Raw genomic sequence first — 19145 nt, forward strand, 5'->3', positions numbered from 1 at the left:
TTTGTGGATACACCCGGCATTATACAAATCGACAACTTATTTACTTCTCAAAACCTTGTTTTGAATGTCTGTGCTGGAACTGAAGCTCTGCACGTGGATGGTACAGTGCAGCAGGCTGGAGGATGTAGTGCAATCTCACCTGAAAGGAAAGCCTGTTGAGGAGTAAACATGACCAAGAAGTAAAAAGATGAAGTGGTAGAAGTGACATTTTGTAGGCAGGGAAGGGATACACCTGAGAAAAGACTGATGAAGTAGTTACTAAATACTAACTATGTTCTCAAGGCTATAAGGTTAGGTTTAGTCATGTGAGGAATGCTGTGGAGCATGTCATATACAGTAAGTCTCCAGCTGATACACTGCAGGTCACAGACAATACAGAGCAAGAAGATGGAGAGTGTCAAGGCAGCAGCAGATACTGAACCAGGCTACAGAAAAACACCCTTGAGAAGACCGTAAAATCTCCAATTTAATTCAGTTTAGATATTTATTACTTTCTCAGCATTTTACAAAAACTGAGATTTTTATTTACCTGTTGTGTCTGCCTGTGCAGTAGAGATCCCTTTCGAACCAAGTACTTATGATATATTTTAGAAATCAACCCTCAGACATCAACAGACAAGTGAGTTTTAGGTGTGACTTTTGTCTGTTCCAGTCCTTTGCCAAGTTGGCTGTCTCTGAGAAAAAGCCAATTCAATGTTTCAGAATCACAACATCATTTTTATGAGCAGGTTAAAAGGCAGGAGGATAGGCTCCTCTTTAAAAACTCCAAAAGCAATCAAAGTGTTGTCAGGGCAGAGATAAACTGGCAAAACTATTCTGTGTTTCTGATTTTACACTCTGTTCCTGTCACGGGAGCCGGTCATGACTCCCGTGATGTGCGTTGTATAGGACCCTATGCAGACGGTATAATCTGGAAGTGACTGGAGAAGAACAACAGGGAAAACACAGCTGGAACAGGATGGGATTACAGACAGGGAGTCCAAGGGGAGTCCAATTGGGTAAAAAGAGGGCGCAGTCCAAAATCCAATACCGGGAGATCCAAAGCCAAAGACAAACACAGGGAACAGGAAACCAGGAACACAGAAGGTAAAATCATCCAAGCCCTGGACTCAGATGGTCAGGACACGGTTCTGAAGCCTATGCTGTCGGGTCTCTCCTGGACCTGCTGGTAGGCGGACTTCCAGGCGTCCGTCTCCCAATGCTGAGCGCAGAGCTTCGGAGGCACAGGGTTTAAATAATATAGGGAAAAAACAGGGACAGGCATACGTAATAAAACTAAAATACAAAAGGGTCAGAGTGTCCTCTAAAGGAGAGATGACAATCGTGACAGTTCCCCTTGCAGCACAACTGTTCTGGAATTTTTACCACAAAGACTGAATAACAGAAGTGTGCCTCTGAAGATTAATGGGCTGCGCAGGCACTCCACACACAAGAGCTGTCACGGAAACCAGGTCCCCTCCTCTCGACAGCTTCATCGCCCCATCAGGCTGCTCACCCCCACTCCTTCCTACTTCTGTTCTTCCACTTGGCTACAAACTGAGATGCTACCGAGGGGAACGTGAATCTCTGCTGTACTTGCAAGCAACTGAACTAACATATCGTAAGGGAGCTTATTGGTTCAAATAAGTCTTCACAGTAGGCCTCGTGTTCAGGGTCACCAGGGATAATGGCCCCCTAGACAATTAATGCCAAGGCCTGAGCTTTGAGGAAATAAGTTGAAAAAATCATTACAGCAAAAAAATGTTCAAATATCTTACTGTAAATTCCAGCGTTAGGCTAAAAAATACAAATTTATTAGTAAAAAAAGATTTAAGAACTGAATTAAAAGGAATGTTTCCTTGTAACAAGGTGTTTGTGTTAGCTGCTGGCAATTTGCGAGCACTATGTTAATCAAATCACACTCAGCCTGACAGCTGACAGTAATGACCCCCCACCCTGCTTACCACAGGAAACCCCTAGACAGGGCACTTTGATCAAGAAGTGGGAACTGTTTGCTGATGGTTAAGACAACGAAATCAAAATCAAAATCAAAATTAAATCAAAATCTCAGACCATCTTCCCAGAACAGATTACTATTCTGTCAATGGGTGGCTTTCTGTTGATCAGATCAGGTGACTGTTGAGTGGCACAGGCATCTATACAACCTACAAAGAACTCTGTAGGATAATCATGAGGATAATGATGCTTGTAATTATTTAGTACATATCATTTTCTGAGTGATGCCACACAGGGTGGTCATCACATTTTAGGGTCTGTTCCAGGCAGGCCAATGATGACTGACACGCCCCTCACATCTGATGAACAAAATGCCTCCTCTTTAGGGTACTAGAACACATGTTTTAGTACAGGGATCAGCAACCGATAGCACACAATACCATTACTGGCATACAGTAAAGCAAAGAAATTTAAAAGCTTAAATTTAAAAAAAGAGAAAAACTGTTTGTAATTGTTTGTTTGATTGTTTTCTAATTCTCTAAAACATCAGTTCTCAAACTTTTTGGACCAAGTACCACCCCAAAGCATCCAAGTACCACCTACAGTACAAGTCATCTTCTCATAGGAACCCCAATCTCAATGACCAACATTAAAGCGCGTGTGTGCACACATTCACATGCACATACACATATAATAAATATTATAATAATAAACTTTATTTGATATAGAGCCTTTAAAGGTGGCTTCTCAAAGCGCTTTACAGAATGACAAAAGGAACAACAACTAAAAATAATAAAAAAGCACCATTTCAGTGAAAGTGGTGAGTCTGTTTAGGTGAGCAAAGCAAATGTGAATTAATTGGTCGAGCCTTGATACATTTCACAACAGAGTCTAACAGATTTTAAATCCTCAGGCATCTTCTTGCCAAGGCCTTGTGGTGGATGTTGCAGTTCATATCTGGAGCAACCTCTCTAATCCGTGCAACTACACCGCTGTGTCAGCTTGTCATTGCTCTAGCACCGTCTGTACAAACTCCAATGCATTTTATCCAATGGATGCCATTCTTTTCGATAAATTCATTCAGAAGCTGAAATATGTGCTCTCCTGTAGTTCCTGTTGGTACCGGCTTACAGAACAGAAAGTCTTCATGGGACATGCCCTCAAACTCGTATCGAACGTAAATGTGCATATTGGCCAAATCAATGACATTTATAGACTCATCTAATTGCAGTGAAAAGTATCTGCTCATCTTAACACCCTCTATCAGCGTACTTCTGACATCATCCACATCATTCATATCAATAATTATGAGTGACTGTGTCATTCGAAAGCAGCAGCAGGTCGAGCTGTTTAGCAGCTTTTTCTCCACACATAATACGTGTCAGTTCTATTGCCAACGGTAAACAAAGTTCTTTACAAGTATTTTGGGGCTTCCCTGCTTTAGCAATCCGGAAGCTTGCATTTTTCCCCCTTTCCATTTCAGGAGTTTGTCTCAGAAGTTAAAAGAAGTTTTTATTTCACGTGCATGGGAGCGAAACACAGAGACGCTCAGTGTATTTTTCTCAAGTTAACCTAGAACAGTTCTTAAATATTTTTCTATCTATCACGCTTTCCAGTGCTCACAAGATTGCTAACGTTTGTAGTACACATTTCTATGCTTTCCTGTGCTTACAACATTGGCATTGTTCCAAAATCATGCACATTCCCCTACCTCCCTATTTGCTGGAGATACGTTTTTTAAATACAGTTGGTCACTTATGTTCATAGCACGCATTCCTATAGAATGGTATAGAATTACATAGTAGCTCTTGTGTCCACTCAAGTATTAGTGCGCGCTGTATCGTAGTACGTAGGCTGTGTAGTCGACACAAACTAATTTTATTAAAATAGAAAATATGAAAACCCGTCCCAGTTTTTCAGTGCACACAACAAAGTTCCAGGGTCTGTACAGTACAGAAATCAGCATCTTTACTCATTTCTGTGTCAGTAAAAATCAAGCCAGTAACATGTTACAGAATCACACAATGTTTACAAATGTGGAATATACAACAAAGGCTTTTCTTATTTGTTCAGATGTTTTGTTTAATAGTTTGTCTACCAAAGACCTGATCAGCTCTAGAATTAAAGACTTACCTGAGTTTCCTAGATTGGTGGAGAGATGCATAAGTAAAATGGACCAAAATATTAACAACTGAGACAAAGATATAAAAGTATATGGTGTTGCACTTGATGAGTGTGTGGGTATGAATGACGTATTGTCATTAGAAATTCTTGCAATATACTGTGACAATATACTGTGAATTCAAGAAGAGCTGTAATTCCTACAACCCATGCATGAGAACAACTACAGGGGAAGATATACTGTAGCTAAGTTGTTTAGCATTTAATTATGATGGAGAAATTGATATTGAGAAAATATTTTCTGTGATGACTGGAAGGGCCCTTGTTACGGTTGTAAAATAGAAGGGATTCGTAAAGATCATTGCGGATCACTTTTGCCACCTCTGCTAAGAGCCTGAGACTGAAGAACACAGCAAGGGAAAGCAAGGGCAAGGATCAAACTAAATGGTGATATGTGGATATTCATTTATTAATTTTATCATTTATTTTATTTGAATATTATTTTTTTAAATCAAAATGTAAGCACCGTGGGGCTATTATTGGTATTAAAAGTATCTGTAAAAACAAGTGCATGAGTTAACTCTTGGCATACCCCTTCTGAAAGGTTTAGTGTTTTGGACTTTGTTTCTTCATACAGCTACTGATGCCTCCACCCTGCACCACCAGGCTGCACTTCATACCTGACACATAACACAGTACTCACAGTACGCAGTACCTTTACTTTGCACCCCAGACTCACACAACTCACAACCCCAGGCTAGTGCCTAGTATTTTTGCAAGTTTTGGAAGCTGGTTGCAAAAAGCATAAACTATAAATACAAAATGAAAACACCAATCTAGGTCTCACATGCTGAAAACCTTTCCTCTATTGCCAGGTAAATCAACTTCATTCTTTTCTTCTAAGAAGTTGTTGAGTGATCAGTACTCCTGCAGCTGTTCTGGCTCTGTGAGTCAGAGGTGCCCAGCACACCTCTGTCAGGAGGTGCCTCTTGCCTCTCCATCTCTGTCTCGACAATCAGAGCAGAGAGCCTCATTGAGAGTACTGGCTCATTGTGGCTGCCACTCACCCAGCTGCAGCCTGCTAATCTTGTGCAGCAGCACGTCGGCCTAGATTAGCTGCAAAAGAGCCTTTTAATGGCTACTTAAAGGAAGAAAAGAAGTTATTAAGAGCTGGATTGGACTGTCAGTTACAAGCTGGAGCAGAGTCCCTGAGAGAGAACGAGTGCGCAAAAGACGACATGCATGGTACTGAACGATGAGAATAAACACAGGTGTAGGTGTTCCTCATTGAGCTCTATGGTGAAACACTGTCAGTTTATTCCCTTGCTGTTATATGGTCTGTGGTCCAGTCTAACTTAAATTTTACCCAGCCAAAAATTACAAACCTGGTATTGCATAACCTTTAATTAACATTTTTGTGTGCTCCTTCAAAAAAGTACCATCAAATACCAGGCTTGGACTAGCAGGCAGGTGGAAGATTTCATTTAAAGCATGCCAATGTGGACTTTGTCTGGAAAATGTCAGCACTAACTGCAATGGCCACTTGTTATGGCACAGTCTTTATTGGCTCAGCTGTTTCACAGGGTTGATGTAGCATGACATTTGCAGACTAGACTAAATTAAGCAAATACTTAAATTTTATTAATACCAAGAAAGAAAAATAAATAAGTAGGCTTCACTCTTAAATTATCAAAGCCTTTATATTTCTTCAGAAAGTGTCTGTTACATCTACAGTACTATAGTTATACACTGGTGCTGTGCACCATTTCTCACAAGGGAACACAGGTAATCTACAGATTCTGCAGTCTAAAAAAACAGGCTATAAGAAGAAGTCACTATGGTTACAGATGCTCTATTCTTTCCTTCCTGAACAAAGGCTTTGATGTGTATTGTTCAGACTGATTGATATACAACATCTTTCAGTAGAAGCTTCCCTTATGAAATAACAAAATGGAACTGTACTGAGAAAAGCAACAGTCTACTCTCTCATTACGTCAAGAGCAGCTGATCGACACCTAACAAGAAACCTGAGGTCTTAATAGGGTAGATAATGCTTTCCTTTTTCTTTTTTGCATTTCCAAAATGGCCAAACAGATGTTTTGAGAGGAGTGGACAGGAATCAGCTCCTCTGAACTCTGAAAAGATCCTGGTGTGCTGCGCTGCTGTCAGCTGATACATTACTACCAAGTGCTTTGACACCCTGTTTGCAGTGACGTGATGTACTTATTCTAGTGCATCTGGAAATGCAAAAAGGATGAACAGGTGCTGCATCACCTTTCCTGGGTTCACTGGCAAGGGCAGTACAGGACTCAGATCCTTCTCAAGTGTATTAAGGTCCTTATTCCCTTCTCCATTGGGATGAGCTAGGGGGACCTTTTGACACAGCATTGTACTATAAACACAGCAGTTTAATCTAAATGCCACTCAATTAACCGTGCAAATGGAGCTATAAACATCTTTTTCTCATGATGGGCTTGTGAATTTATGAGCAATTAAGGCAGAGATTTCTGCGCAGTGAAATAAACCAGGACATCTGCAGCACAGGTCACTTTATCTCCTGAAGCCCATTCTATATACCTGAAAACAAAGAACACAAAGGGGTGTTTTACACCCCAGCCTCCAACTGTGGGAAGAGAGAGATCCGCCTCTGTGAATCAGGACTCCATAGAACTGCACTGTCACACCCTTTACTTCTGAGTACCAAACACAAAGCAACCGACTGCAAGCTTGTAATAGCACTTTCTTTGACAATGCACTGTAACCCAAAACTATCAATCCCAATTTTCCACAGATGCTAAAGGTGCTCATGATTGTATTTAGCCAGAAACCAACTGCAGGGCATTCTGGGACTGGGTGGTTAACTATTCATTGTCTTTCACAATGATTATTCAGGATTAACAAAATGTGTTTGTTATGTAATGAAAAATATGACCCAATGTGGGTTCTACAATGGAAAGGTGTCATTTTGTGTGGTCCTGCTTTGCACGCAGTGTTTCTGGAATAGACAGGTTCCAGCCCTTTCCAGGAATAAGCAACTGCCTGTCAATGGGTGGATGGATAATTGTTTTTTGAAAAACAACACAACTTACAACAACTGCCTAGTTTAACTTTGATTATGTTAAACACATCTGGAAAGATAGGCTCAGATCATACAAACAAAAATATATTGGTTTGTTCTTTTTTCAATTGCAATCATTCAGCATGTTAAGAGGAATATAAAGTTGGGTTAAATTTTGGTCATATTTTTTATATAATGTAACTGTAAATTAAATGCAAATGTAAATTGCTCACAGTATACCGTTACAGTGATCTCTGCTTTTACGCGAGTGCAATTGCAAAAGCAAATTGGCTCATACGCGATTGGTAAATAGGGGAAAGATTTCTGTGTAATGCAAAACTCACTTATACACGATTTCATCCCCGACATTTACATTTTACATTTACATTTTGCGTCGCGGAATGACACAACTGAACGCAGCGGTCCTCAGAGGAACACACACGATGCTCAGTCGTCCCACGTACTTTGTTTTGGAAGTGCTAATTTGCTTCTCAATCTTCATGCTATTTTTCACTAAATCTTCTGCATTGCCGTAAATATGAGTGGACAAGGTGACAAGAGTGCATCTAAGAAGTGTGCTGGTGATAAAATTTCAGGTGGTGAACAGCTTCCTCCAATTAAGCATCGTGGGGGAGCCTATCTCACCAAACACCATGTGAGACAAACCCAGGCAGAAGGCAGGATACACTCTGGATGGGATGCCTGTCCATTGCAGGGCACAAAAAAACACAAACATGTGCACAATCACACAAGGGCCTAGTTTCCCAAACGCTAATGAACCAAACAGCATGTCTGTGAACTGTGGGAGGAAAACTGAGCACCTGGAAGAGACCCACACAAACATGAGGAGAACATGCAAACACTGTACAGATAGCACCCTGGGAATTGAACCCAGGGCCCCAGTGTTGCAAGGCAGGAAAGTTAAACACTACACCACCATGCCACCCCTCCTTTCTCCATTTATTTCTGAAATTACTGAATGTAATATTGGAGTTTTCTGTAAAAAACAGATTTCAGCTACATTGTATCAAAGCTATGAACACAACTGGAGTCAACAGTATATAGAACATGTTTATTAGGGTGTTTTCTAACGTAAAATGCTAAAATTCCATTTGGATAATTTTCAGGAAATCCAAATGTATGCTGGATCAAAACATAGGTATACATCATTCTTTTACAGACAAGATTGTCTGTGAAGCAAGGTTCTGTCTGAATGAGGCTTCTGGGGCTTTGTGCACCAGAGCAGACAGCCAGGAGATGCAGGACCTGAGAAACCAGCTGATCAGTGTAGCGTGCCTGTTTACACACAGTATAATACAAAGGTGAACAACATTTTCATTTAAAGACAATGCAACGAGTGAGGGCAGGAGTGCTATTATCAGGGTGGCAAAACAGAAAAGGAAAGTGTGTCTTCACTGTACCTGTGTCACTCAGTTTGTCATTATAAGCAAAAGTACAGAAATATAGAGCTCATAGAAATGCAATACCGCCCTATGTTGTGGTGGCATTCTTTAAAGGAATATAGATGTTTGCTCTGCAGTCCAGTAGCAAAACCTTTTTCCTGGAGACTCTGTTGAGAGGGAGAAGGTCCAGCACTGTTCTGAGAATAAGGACTGTCAGGACTGAGGTCTATTTGACAGCACTCATAATACAGTATGATGAACACACATGACCTGAGATTTCACACAGAGTATCACAGGCTGTCGTTTAAAGGTCATGAAGCAGCAGGTCCTTGGAGATTCATACCCTGTTGTTCTCTGTCAATGGCAGATAGGACTGAGGAGCTTGACCCCATTAGTGCCTGCTGCCCTTTGACCCCATATCCAGTCCCAGGGGAGCATTACATCTGTTCACTAATGTTTGTAGAAAAGGTCAGAGGACATAGAAGGCACACACACAGCTGATGTTTAAAACACACTGAAAACAAAACACAGTACCCCCAAATATGAAAGATTCACCCATACAGCCAAGCAGGTCGAAATTATAAGACATCTGAAGCACTGCTATTTGCTGACTCTGTGTTATTGACTTAAAAACTATATTAATGTTTTGGTGATATCAGCATTTAAAGAAAATTAGTCAAGTATTTTTAAGTATTTTATTTCTAATTAATCAGTTTACTATGTCTATCAAAGGACTGCAAAAGTGGGTTTGGATAATTTACTCAACAGTTTGAATAGGCTTCCAAGTCAGTTGGTTGAGTCCCAAACTCTGAGCACTTTTAAAAAATGTCTGGAAGAAATTTTAGTTTCACTTAGATACTGAACTATTAACCAAGCAAAATGGGCTGAATGGCCTCCCCTTGTTTGCAACATTTCATATTGCCATAGTGCCAGCAGCCATATCACCCTGCAACTTACAACTGGTAACCCACTGAAGCTAAGCAGGTGTGAGCCTGGTCAGTACCTGGATGGGAGACCTCCTGGGAAAAACTAAGGTTGCTGCTGGAAGAGGTGTTAGTGGGGCCAGCAGGGGGCGCTCACCCTGCGGCTCATGTGAGTCCTAATGCCCCAGTGTAGTGACGGGGACACTATACTGTAAACAGGTGCCGTCCTTCGGATGAGATGTAAAACCGAGGTCCGACTCTGTGGTCATTAAAAATCCCAGGGTGTTTCTCGAAAAGAGTAGGGGCGTCCTGGCCAAATTTCCCCTTGGCCTTTATCAATCATGGCCTCCTAACAATCCCCCTCTATAAATTGGCTTCATTACTCTGCTCTCCTCCCCGTCGCAGAAAAGCTCTATATAAGTGCTTAATAATAAGTGCAATTATTATATAGTGTAAGAGAATCAGACTGGAGTGGAGGGGTGACAGAGTGAAGTGACAAGAGTATTAACTAGAAGTACTGGCCAACTGTAGGAACTTCGTACTCAGATCCCAAGAAATCGTAGAGACTGGCTCATTGCAGCAACTAACATTTTGAAAAGGGTAAGAGAAGAGTTAGAAAAGTCATTAGTAGGCCTCACTGCAAGGCATGTCATACAACAGTAATCTACCTGCATTGTGAGAAAACATTATTAGATAGTTGAGGCTTTATTCATATGATACTAAGGAAAGTTTTCCTTGTGCAGGCGAATTTCTAGAATAAACTAGCTGTGCTGGCTGGCAGAACCTCCTTCTGAAGCTGAACCTTAGTCAGTTATAGCTGCAGTTTGCCAGCAGAGGACACTCCTCTGAGTGAATACATGCTCTGCTTCTGGCACTTCACATAACCTAAAGCCTGAGTCTGCATTTCACAGCACATGGAACTTTAAGGCACTGGAGACACCCATATGAGATCCAATATATGCATTGTCCTAATTCATAGCATGCAGGTTTGACCATATAAAAGGTATACATCTGACACACTGATGCATTACACTCAGTGTTGTGCAGCAAACAGAAAGAAGGTAGGGATTCATCTGGTGGTCAGGTCCTGGCTCAGATATGGGATCAGAAGACTCTGACAGTTTCAGGTAGAATGCAGAATAACTTTCAGACGGGCTGGTTTTTGCAAAAGGCACTTCAATACCCTAAGGGTGAAGTGCCTCTGCCAATGTCAGAGCCTCTGACTGAGGACAAGACAGGGTTTAAGATGATATGTTTAGCCATTTAATGTGGGCAGGTGACACAGACAGTCACACCAGTCGTGCCCTCACCACACCCATAGGTGTCTGACTGCGCGTGTGCCACTCTACAGTTATGAACTCAGAGTTCATGAACTGCAGCAATAAACAAGGTAGGTCCAGCAGTGGTTAGGTTTCCGTACACCGCACACCTCAAGACACTTGTGTGACACTGCTGCTGTATTATTTAGCCAGGTGCTGTATTCTACTCTAACAACTACATCCTCGCTATATTACCATCACTATGGGTTGTCCTGTGACTAGTAAGACTAGTGTCTCAATCAATAGGACTCACCGTCAGTTGCCTTCACCTAAAAAAAAACTTTAAAAAAGTTATGTGCTGTATGCCATGCAGGCCTGCTATAGCTTTAATGAAATTTGTTTTAGTAATCCAGTGGTTTAGTTTGTGCTTTTTTTTAATGTAGACATTTGTACATCTTTGGACAGTGCAAATATCTCAGCAATAACACATGGAAACTGAGGTTGATGGCTCCATGGTATGTTTGGAAACATACAATTCCTCCAGAATCAGGTTGAGGAAAAGTATTCTGACAATGACTGCAAAAAATATTTTTCACTTGGGAAGTTACAAAAAATTAATTTCAAAACTGGTCTGACCTGCCAGTATACAAGTTTGCTGACTTTGGAAACAAGCCTTTGATGTTTAAGTATGTGCCTGCCATCACTACCAGATGACCTTATGATGCACATGGGATTCTTCAAAAATACTGGACCTCATAAAGTGTTAGTTTATAAAAGCAAAGCTGCTACTATTACAAACAGAAAGAGGAAGAAACAGCAGCCCTTCCACAAGGCCTGTAGTCCAGTTCAGTGCTCTGAGGATTAAATGGCCAGCTATGGCCAACAGCTTTATCACCCTGCAACTCACAACTGGCAGCCCCCTGGAGCTCAGCAGGTGTGAGCCTGGCCAATACCTGGATGGGAGACCTCCTGGGGAAAAAACTAAGATTGTATAGAAGAGGTGTTAGTGGGGCCACTAGGGGTCTGTGTGGGTCCTAATGCCCCAGTATAGTGATGGGGACACTATACTGTACAAAGGCACTGTCCTTTGAATGAAAAGTAAAATCAAGGTCCTGACTCTCTGTGGTCATTAAAAATCCCAGAGTGTTTCTTGAAAAGAGTAGGGTTGTTATCCCCAGTGTCCTGACTAAATTTCCTCCTGGCCTTTACCAATCATGGCTTAATAATATTCCCCACCTACTGTATGAACTGGCTTCATCAGTCTGCTATCCTCCCCACTGAGAGCTGGTGTGTGGTGAGTGGACTGACACATCATCCAGGGTTGGCTGCACATTGGTGGTGGTGGAGGGGAGTCAGCATTACCTGCAAAGCGCTTGGAGTGGAGTGTCCAGAAATGTGCTATATAAGTGTAAGTATTATTATTATTAACCTACTATAGGCTCACTTCTCACCACCAGCCTGAAGACTGCAGACTCCCCTATCAATATTTCTTTTGATACAAAGGTTTAGTGAGGCAGGAAACAATATAACAAGCACCTCAGAGTTGTTTAAAGCACACCATCCCTGTTAGACATCATGTTTTATTTGTTCTTTCTCACAGGGTAGGTGGGCAATGTGGGGTTGTTAAAATGGAGCTCCACACTGTTTATTGTGATACACTGTGTTGCATAGATGATGAGAGGAAACTACAAAGCTTTTGGCACTCAGAGTCCTCTCAAAACACACATGGGTGACAGTAGGCTGGGTCACTCCAGATCACATCAGGCAGTGTGTCCTTATAGAAATTTCCAGCAGTAAAATTTGTGCAGCACCCTTAAATCCATCCCAGACTTGTTCTGCACACTTCCTTGGTCTTGCCATCTGGTTTGCATCATCCTACCAGAACTGCTTTACACTAAGAGTACTGTCATTTCCAAACAAGGAAATTTAGAGAATTGAAAACTTGACCACATCTTTTCAGAAATTTCTGTGGGTGCATGAAACAAACTACCAAGTCACATCTTTCAAGTTGATTCTTTGGTATTGTTTCATAAAGAGTGCATGCAGTTCACTTATCAGTATGTTAAGAAAATACAAATGAGAAAGATTGTCTGAATTTCCTCCTCACCTTTCTTGTGTTTGTACAGTTTATCTGGACACAAAGCAAAGAGCAGGTTGGTCGCTAAGTTACACAGCCATGTCCCTAACACTGAATCTTACCAGAGAAACAGCTATTACACACAAAAACAGAAATACCAATACAGACATTATCAAATCACCCATATTGTCTGAAATAGACATGTGCTGTCTTTTGTCAGAATCCAGTGCTTTGCATTTTAGCAGGATACACAGCAGACCTCAACTGTTCAGCCTTTTCTCTCTACCAGTGATAAATTCAGCTCCCATTGAAACTTTAATCATCCTGTTAAAGCCATGTACTGTATTTGCTAATATTCAGCAACAAACTGTTTTTTTTCTTTCTCTCAGTCCAAAAACATTAACGTGTTTAATTTTCATAAATACTTGGAGCATTTGTATTGTCAATGCCAACACTATTAAACAGAGCTATAGTGAATAGCATTAAGAAAAAAATACAATCACCCTGAAAACTAGCAGCACATTTGGTTCAAAAGCCTTTCCTTCAGTTCAGAGGCGTGGTGACATTAGCAAAGTTTTAAATGGCTTTCTGCATAAGTGAGGTCCTTAAGCCATTGCTATACTACATGGTTCAGGCTCCATGTGATGTGAAATGACTAAAGCTGCATTCTGCCTATGGATTCACAAAATGACAAATAACCTAACATTCCGAATTGAAACTACCAAGGCAAACAGCTTACATTATATAAAAATATTTTTTTTCTACTGAAAATAAGTATCCTGCAATAGATTTTTCTTTCACAACCCAACGCTTTGTAAAATAATGTTGAGAACATAACACAACAGATTAAAAGTTCCAGCAGAGTGACTAGCTGACTTCTGCTCAGGTGGTTTGCTTTTAGAGGTTAAAACAAAATCATGAATAGAGTCCCATACCTGTCCTGACAGTGCTCTCTTCCGGAGCCTATAGAAAGCCTGAACCCTCTTTAAAAATATTCACCTATTGTTGCCTTATAGCATGTAATTAAAATGAATTGAAATAGTTTTTGTTTCATGCATCTACAAATACTACTATACAAGTGAAATGAACGTTCTAGAAAATTTCAGGAAATTCATAAAATATCAAAACCTTAGATAAGTGTTCACACCTTGTAGAAGCAAATCTTTAATTAACTTTGGTGTAACCATTCAACTTCAAAATAACACCATTAATTGGCTTCCATGAGTGTTAAAGGGGAACTGCAGTCCTAATTTCTCAGTCCAGTTATTAAATCTTGGTAACAAAATAAATTAATTAATGGTATAGAGAAATTTTACAAAATATGAACTTTGTGAAAGTACTGTAAGCTGCCATTTTGTCGCAAACATGCCCTCAGGTTCCCAGGAATTGTGATGTGATGCAGCCCTTCCTGCTCATAAGTAAACCATAATGACAAATGTAATGTAATGTAACAAGCACATAAGTACAGGTTGTACAGCAGAAATTTCCCTGTGGAAAATCTCCAATGTGATCTGCATGCAGATGTAACAAATAAGTAGTTGTTATTTGTTATTAGTAGTTAGTAGTTAAAATAGCAGTAGTTGGCAAAACCGCCTCAAAATCGAGAGCAATATTTCTATTGGATTAAAAGAGATGAATCCACAAGCTTGCTTGTTTACGATATCATAGAGTTGCAAAACATTTCAGAAAGTTATGTTGTCTCATTCTGAATCGCAGAATATGGCACTGCCCAGACCTGGAAATTTGATCTACTTTGTGATGTAAATTGGAGGTTTTATAAGTTCCTGTGCACATTTTACTTTCATTGTGGTTTAACATGCACTCATCAATGCTGATTCTTTCTAACATTGAAATATCAAAATAGTGCTGCAGTTCCCCTTTAAATTGTTGTGATTCACATGATTTCAGGATAGATTCAATAGCTCCTTTATGTTCCTTCTGCTAGGTAGTGCATTTCAAAGCATAGACTCAACCATGAGCACCAAGGAGCTTTCAAAAAACCTCTGGGACAAAGTTGTGAAAAGATCGGGGGATGAGTTTAAAAAATCCAAGGCCTTGAACATCCTTTGGAGTATTGTCAAGATGGATATTAAGAAGTGGAAGGTGTATGGTATCACCAAGAACCGGCATTAATTAGGTCATCAGCACTGTGACGGAACCTGACAGAGCTTCAAAAGGTTTGTAAAGAAAAATAAATATTGAGAAATCTAGTTTTACACAGAGAGACCTATGCAAACAGACTCTCGGCTATTATTTTTGCCAAAGGTGCCTCCACCAAATATTAACTCAGGGGAGTCGTGACTTAATCAATTATACTGTATATCATATATTTTCCCCCAATAAAAACAAGTTTTCCCTTCAAAGACTAGAGCATGGTGTGTAGATAAGAAAATAATACTCATGTAAATGCCTGAAACTCTAAGGCTCTGATACAAGAAAATGTGAAAAAAGTTCAAGAAGGTGTAGACTTTCTATAGGGACTGTATATGAGAAACACCACACAAGTCTCTGCTCATTTTGGTGAAGTATGTTTCAATACAACCCACCATATCTGTACAGACAGCACATTCACTGACAACTGCCTGGTAAAAACTCTCTAATATGGCATACAATCAAGAAACTGTAAGATAACTTCTCTCATACTGCACGAATCTCAGCATCCAACTGCTTAACTCTTTGTACCTAAATACTGCTTCTGTGTTTACTGTGGATCCTATATGTAAAATGTTATTGTATTTTCATTATATTCTAACAAATTTCACTTCTTCTCAAAATGTGTATTTACTGTAGTTCTCATTTGGAGTACTAATTTAGTTCTACTTTGGCCACACAAGCAATTCTGGTTATACTGAAAAAAAAACCCTCTCTAGAAAATGGTGTACTAAATCAAATATACTTGGGTCGCAGAGGTGGCAGGAAACCAGAGGTTTTGAGTAAAAGTGCACAAATGCAAAGAGACCATGCAAACTCCACACATATAGGTGGTTCAAGTTGGAACTGACCCTGGATTCTCACGCTATGATGCAGAATCAGTAACTGCAACTATCTACATCCTGCCTGAACAAAAATTGTCTTTTTAACTTTTTAAATTAATTTCTAAGTCCTTTTTGTTATTATATTTGTACAGTATAAATATATTTGCTACTTTCAGCCTAAATGAAAGGATGCCGATGTTAACAAATGACGGTGCCGAGGCTATTAGGCTTTTTCTGCGAAACTAATTAGCCCAGAATTTGAGTTTTACAGAAGACCCCAGTTTCTGGGCAAAAGACAAATGAGGCTCAGGGAAACTGTGGGTAGCGTGCTGTCAAAGCCCCCAGTGCAATGCTGCATTCAGGCAGCAAGGGTTCAAAGCTGCAGGTGGAAACTCAGAGTCCAAACTCTATATCAGAGCCCAGAATAGAGTCCAAGCAGCCCTCAGATATCCCTGAATCACCTGGAGCAGCAAGATGGTAATTGGCTCCAGGTGATCCAAGTCACCTGTCGGTTGGTATCCATGGCAATCGATGGTGAGTGACAGATGGGTGGAGCAAAGGCCAGCTGCCACACCAGACCTAGCTCCTCCCGCAGAGCAGGAGCCAGGGCAAGCATGACAGAGATAGACTAAAGCCTTAGATACATCTGGAAGAAAACTAAAACTGCTGTGGTTCTAGATCTGTTAAAAGTGTATTCAGCATCTGGACCCTTGTCATGTCGGAGCAATGCTGAGTTTGTGGAGCACCTAATAATGCCACTACTGAGCAGGTAGGAGTGAGGGGAGAATTGTCATTGGGAATGCGGCTTAAGGTAGAAGTACTTTTGATTTAAAAAGACAAATTCCTTCCCTTTAAAGGGGTTTCTTAAAGACTCTGTTGTCCAGCAATTAGAAATAGCATCAATTCAAAGAGTTACAATGGTCTTTCCGTAACAAAATGCAGAACTATGGCACACAATGTGAACTTGCTGGTTAGGAATGGCTGGTGTTTAATAGGGAGTGATTAATTGTGTATAATGAGTATGTTACAGTGATTTCACTCTCCTGGGCGCTTCAACAGTGCTCAAATCCCCCTGTCAGAGGACTGCTCTTTTGATGCTTGTCTGAGCTCTGTCTGACAGAAGTATGTATCCAGGTCTGACTGTTACTATTTGTAACCTCAAACAGAACCATAGCAGAAGCCTCACACCATCAGCAGAGCCCACGATAGACAGCAGGTGAGAAACAGAAGGACTTACCTTTATCCAGAGAGGAGTCAGGAGTGCTGAAGTCCATCAGGCTTGTTATGTCAGTTTTGAAGCAAATGTCTGTCACTACTTTCTGCCGTTGGTGAACAGCGGGATCTGTAAAAAGGAAAAGTGCACGCAGGACTTAAGCCACATCACCACTGAAAGTCCTTATCTTTGCAAAGTGAAGTCTTAAAATTTGTTAAGATATTTTTCAGATGTCGTACTATAGTCTGTAAAGTCTTTTCTACAAGGACAAAAATAAAGCAAAACCTAATTAAACAAAACCTTGTACAGAGATAAAAGTTTGTTTACTGGAATAAAAAAAACACAATAAAAAAGCACACTTTGCTGGTTGTTGTGTTGTATCCTTAAGATGGAAACAGAAATTTGTTTCTCTTCACTGGAACACACGTTAAGGATAGAATACTGTCTAAACACTATCCACTGTGCTTTTCACTATTCCATCTAATTAGAAAAACAAGGATTATCTCTCAAGAAGTTTATCTATGGTCAAGGCAGAGCAACACTGGTTTTACAGAGAACTGGAATGTCAGGGACTGATTTAAAACCAATTTTCTAGTATTGGAGGAGAGGTAACTCTGGCAAATTTTGGACTGCTAGGTGGCACTTAAGTATCAATAAATCCTAACCAGACATGTTAAGTCATTTTAGAAACATTTTATGACAAGCACAATAAATTCCAGTGTAATTATACATGATCAGGTGCTGTGCTTCCTACCACTGTCTCATTGAATGATATCGGAAATAAGAGCACATTTCTGCATGAATTCATTTTAAACCCTAAATCAGCATATATTAGTCATTTACAACTACTCCATTTTACAGGACAATCCCTCCATTGGTCCCTTTTTTCCGACTGCCCAATCATCTCTTATCACCGACTACTCAATCTACGTAAACTTCTTGTTCACAGCTCCCTCGACCGCACTCGGCAATCATCCCCACTAGGCACCTTCCTCTGCAACACAACTCGCTGCATCACCTGGAAATACATATCTAACAACATGCTCATTCAGGGCCCCTTAGTCAATTTCTGATCACCCAGACGACATCCTGTATCTCCAGCAACCTCATTTACTGTATCTCTTGCAAAAAATGCCCAGCTATCTACATTGGGGAAACTGGAAGGAGACTAGGAGACTGCTTCAGAGAACGTTAGGGCTGTGAAGATGAAAGATTTCTCCAAGCCATTTGTTTCTCATTTCACATCTGACAGCCAAGATCATACTGATCTCTCTGTCTCTGTTCTCAAAAAAGGGTTTCTCAACTCCCACAGCAGAAAGACAACAGAAACGAAACTCATCCTGGAACTAGTTTCACACCTTCTCCCTTCTCTCAATGACAGACTTACTTCTCCATTCGCATGCAGGTTTTGACTTCACACCTTTCTCCACCCCTCTCCACTTTGCACTTCCTGAGTGGCCTCTCTGCCTCTGCCCTCTCCGTCCTCCTCCACTTTTCCAGCTGTGTTCTCCTGCTGTGCTATTTTATCTTTTCAGATAAATTCAGATAAATTCTTTTCAGCATGGAATAAACTGGCTACCTGTTCCTTGGCAGCTGATGCAGCTACCTACTTGAACTACTTCAATATATTAGACTTGACAGACATCTATTTTAAAGATGAGGCGCAGATGCCAGATTCCCATGAATGCATATCTCCAACAGTCCCACATGGATCATGGAACATAGGAGCGATTTTTGTTTACGGGTACAAAAGCAGAGGAAAAGTACCAATTCAGCTGAGCGGATGTTCATTTGAAAGAGACAAGCACTGCTGTTTGTTGCAGGGCTCAGGTCATGTCTGATAAATAGTAGCACACTTCTCCTGCATTTCAATCAGTCAACCACAGAGAGGCACAGTTGTACTTGGAGTACTGAAAGAGTGAGAGCTAGTGTTGTTTGCAGGACTGGAACTCCTCATCACCTGCTAAACACCTGCAGATTCTTAATTCTCTAAAAAGTCCCTGTTGTTATCTCTCCTGATAAAACACTTTGGCTTATTAACTGATGTCATGTCTTTTGATAGTTTTACACGGGCCATTAAACAGCACTGAGAACTCTCAGTGCCCAATCACAAACCACTGCCACAGATAATGGTTCAATGTCAAGAACTACTGTCCATTCTATGTTGGGTCAAACAGATGA

General features: G+C 40.6%; 1 protein-coding gene across 1 annotated transcript in view; it reads right to left on the reverse strand.

The window, feature by feature from the left end:
* Positions 1-19145, reverse strand: part of kazna (kazrin, periplakin interacting protein a) — a 607020-nt gene that overhangs the window by 197670 nt on the left and 390205 nt on the right. Inside the window, exon 4 of the mRNA XM_088617118.1 lies at positions 16989-17093. Within this exon, the coding sequence (XP_088473244.1) occupies positions 16989-17093 (105 nt within the window). The remainder of the gene's footprint in view (positions 1-16988; positions 17094-19145) is intronic.

Source organism: Lepisosteus platostomus, chromosome 23, assembly GCF_059453375.1.
Source record: "Lepisosteus platostomus isolate fLepPlt1 chromosome 23, fLepPlt1.hap1, whole genome shotgun sequence".
Lineage (NCBI taxonomy): Eukaryota > Metazoa > Chordata > Actinopteri > Semionotiformes > Lepisosteidae > Lepisosteus > Lepisosteus platostomus.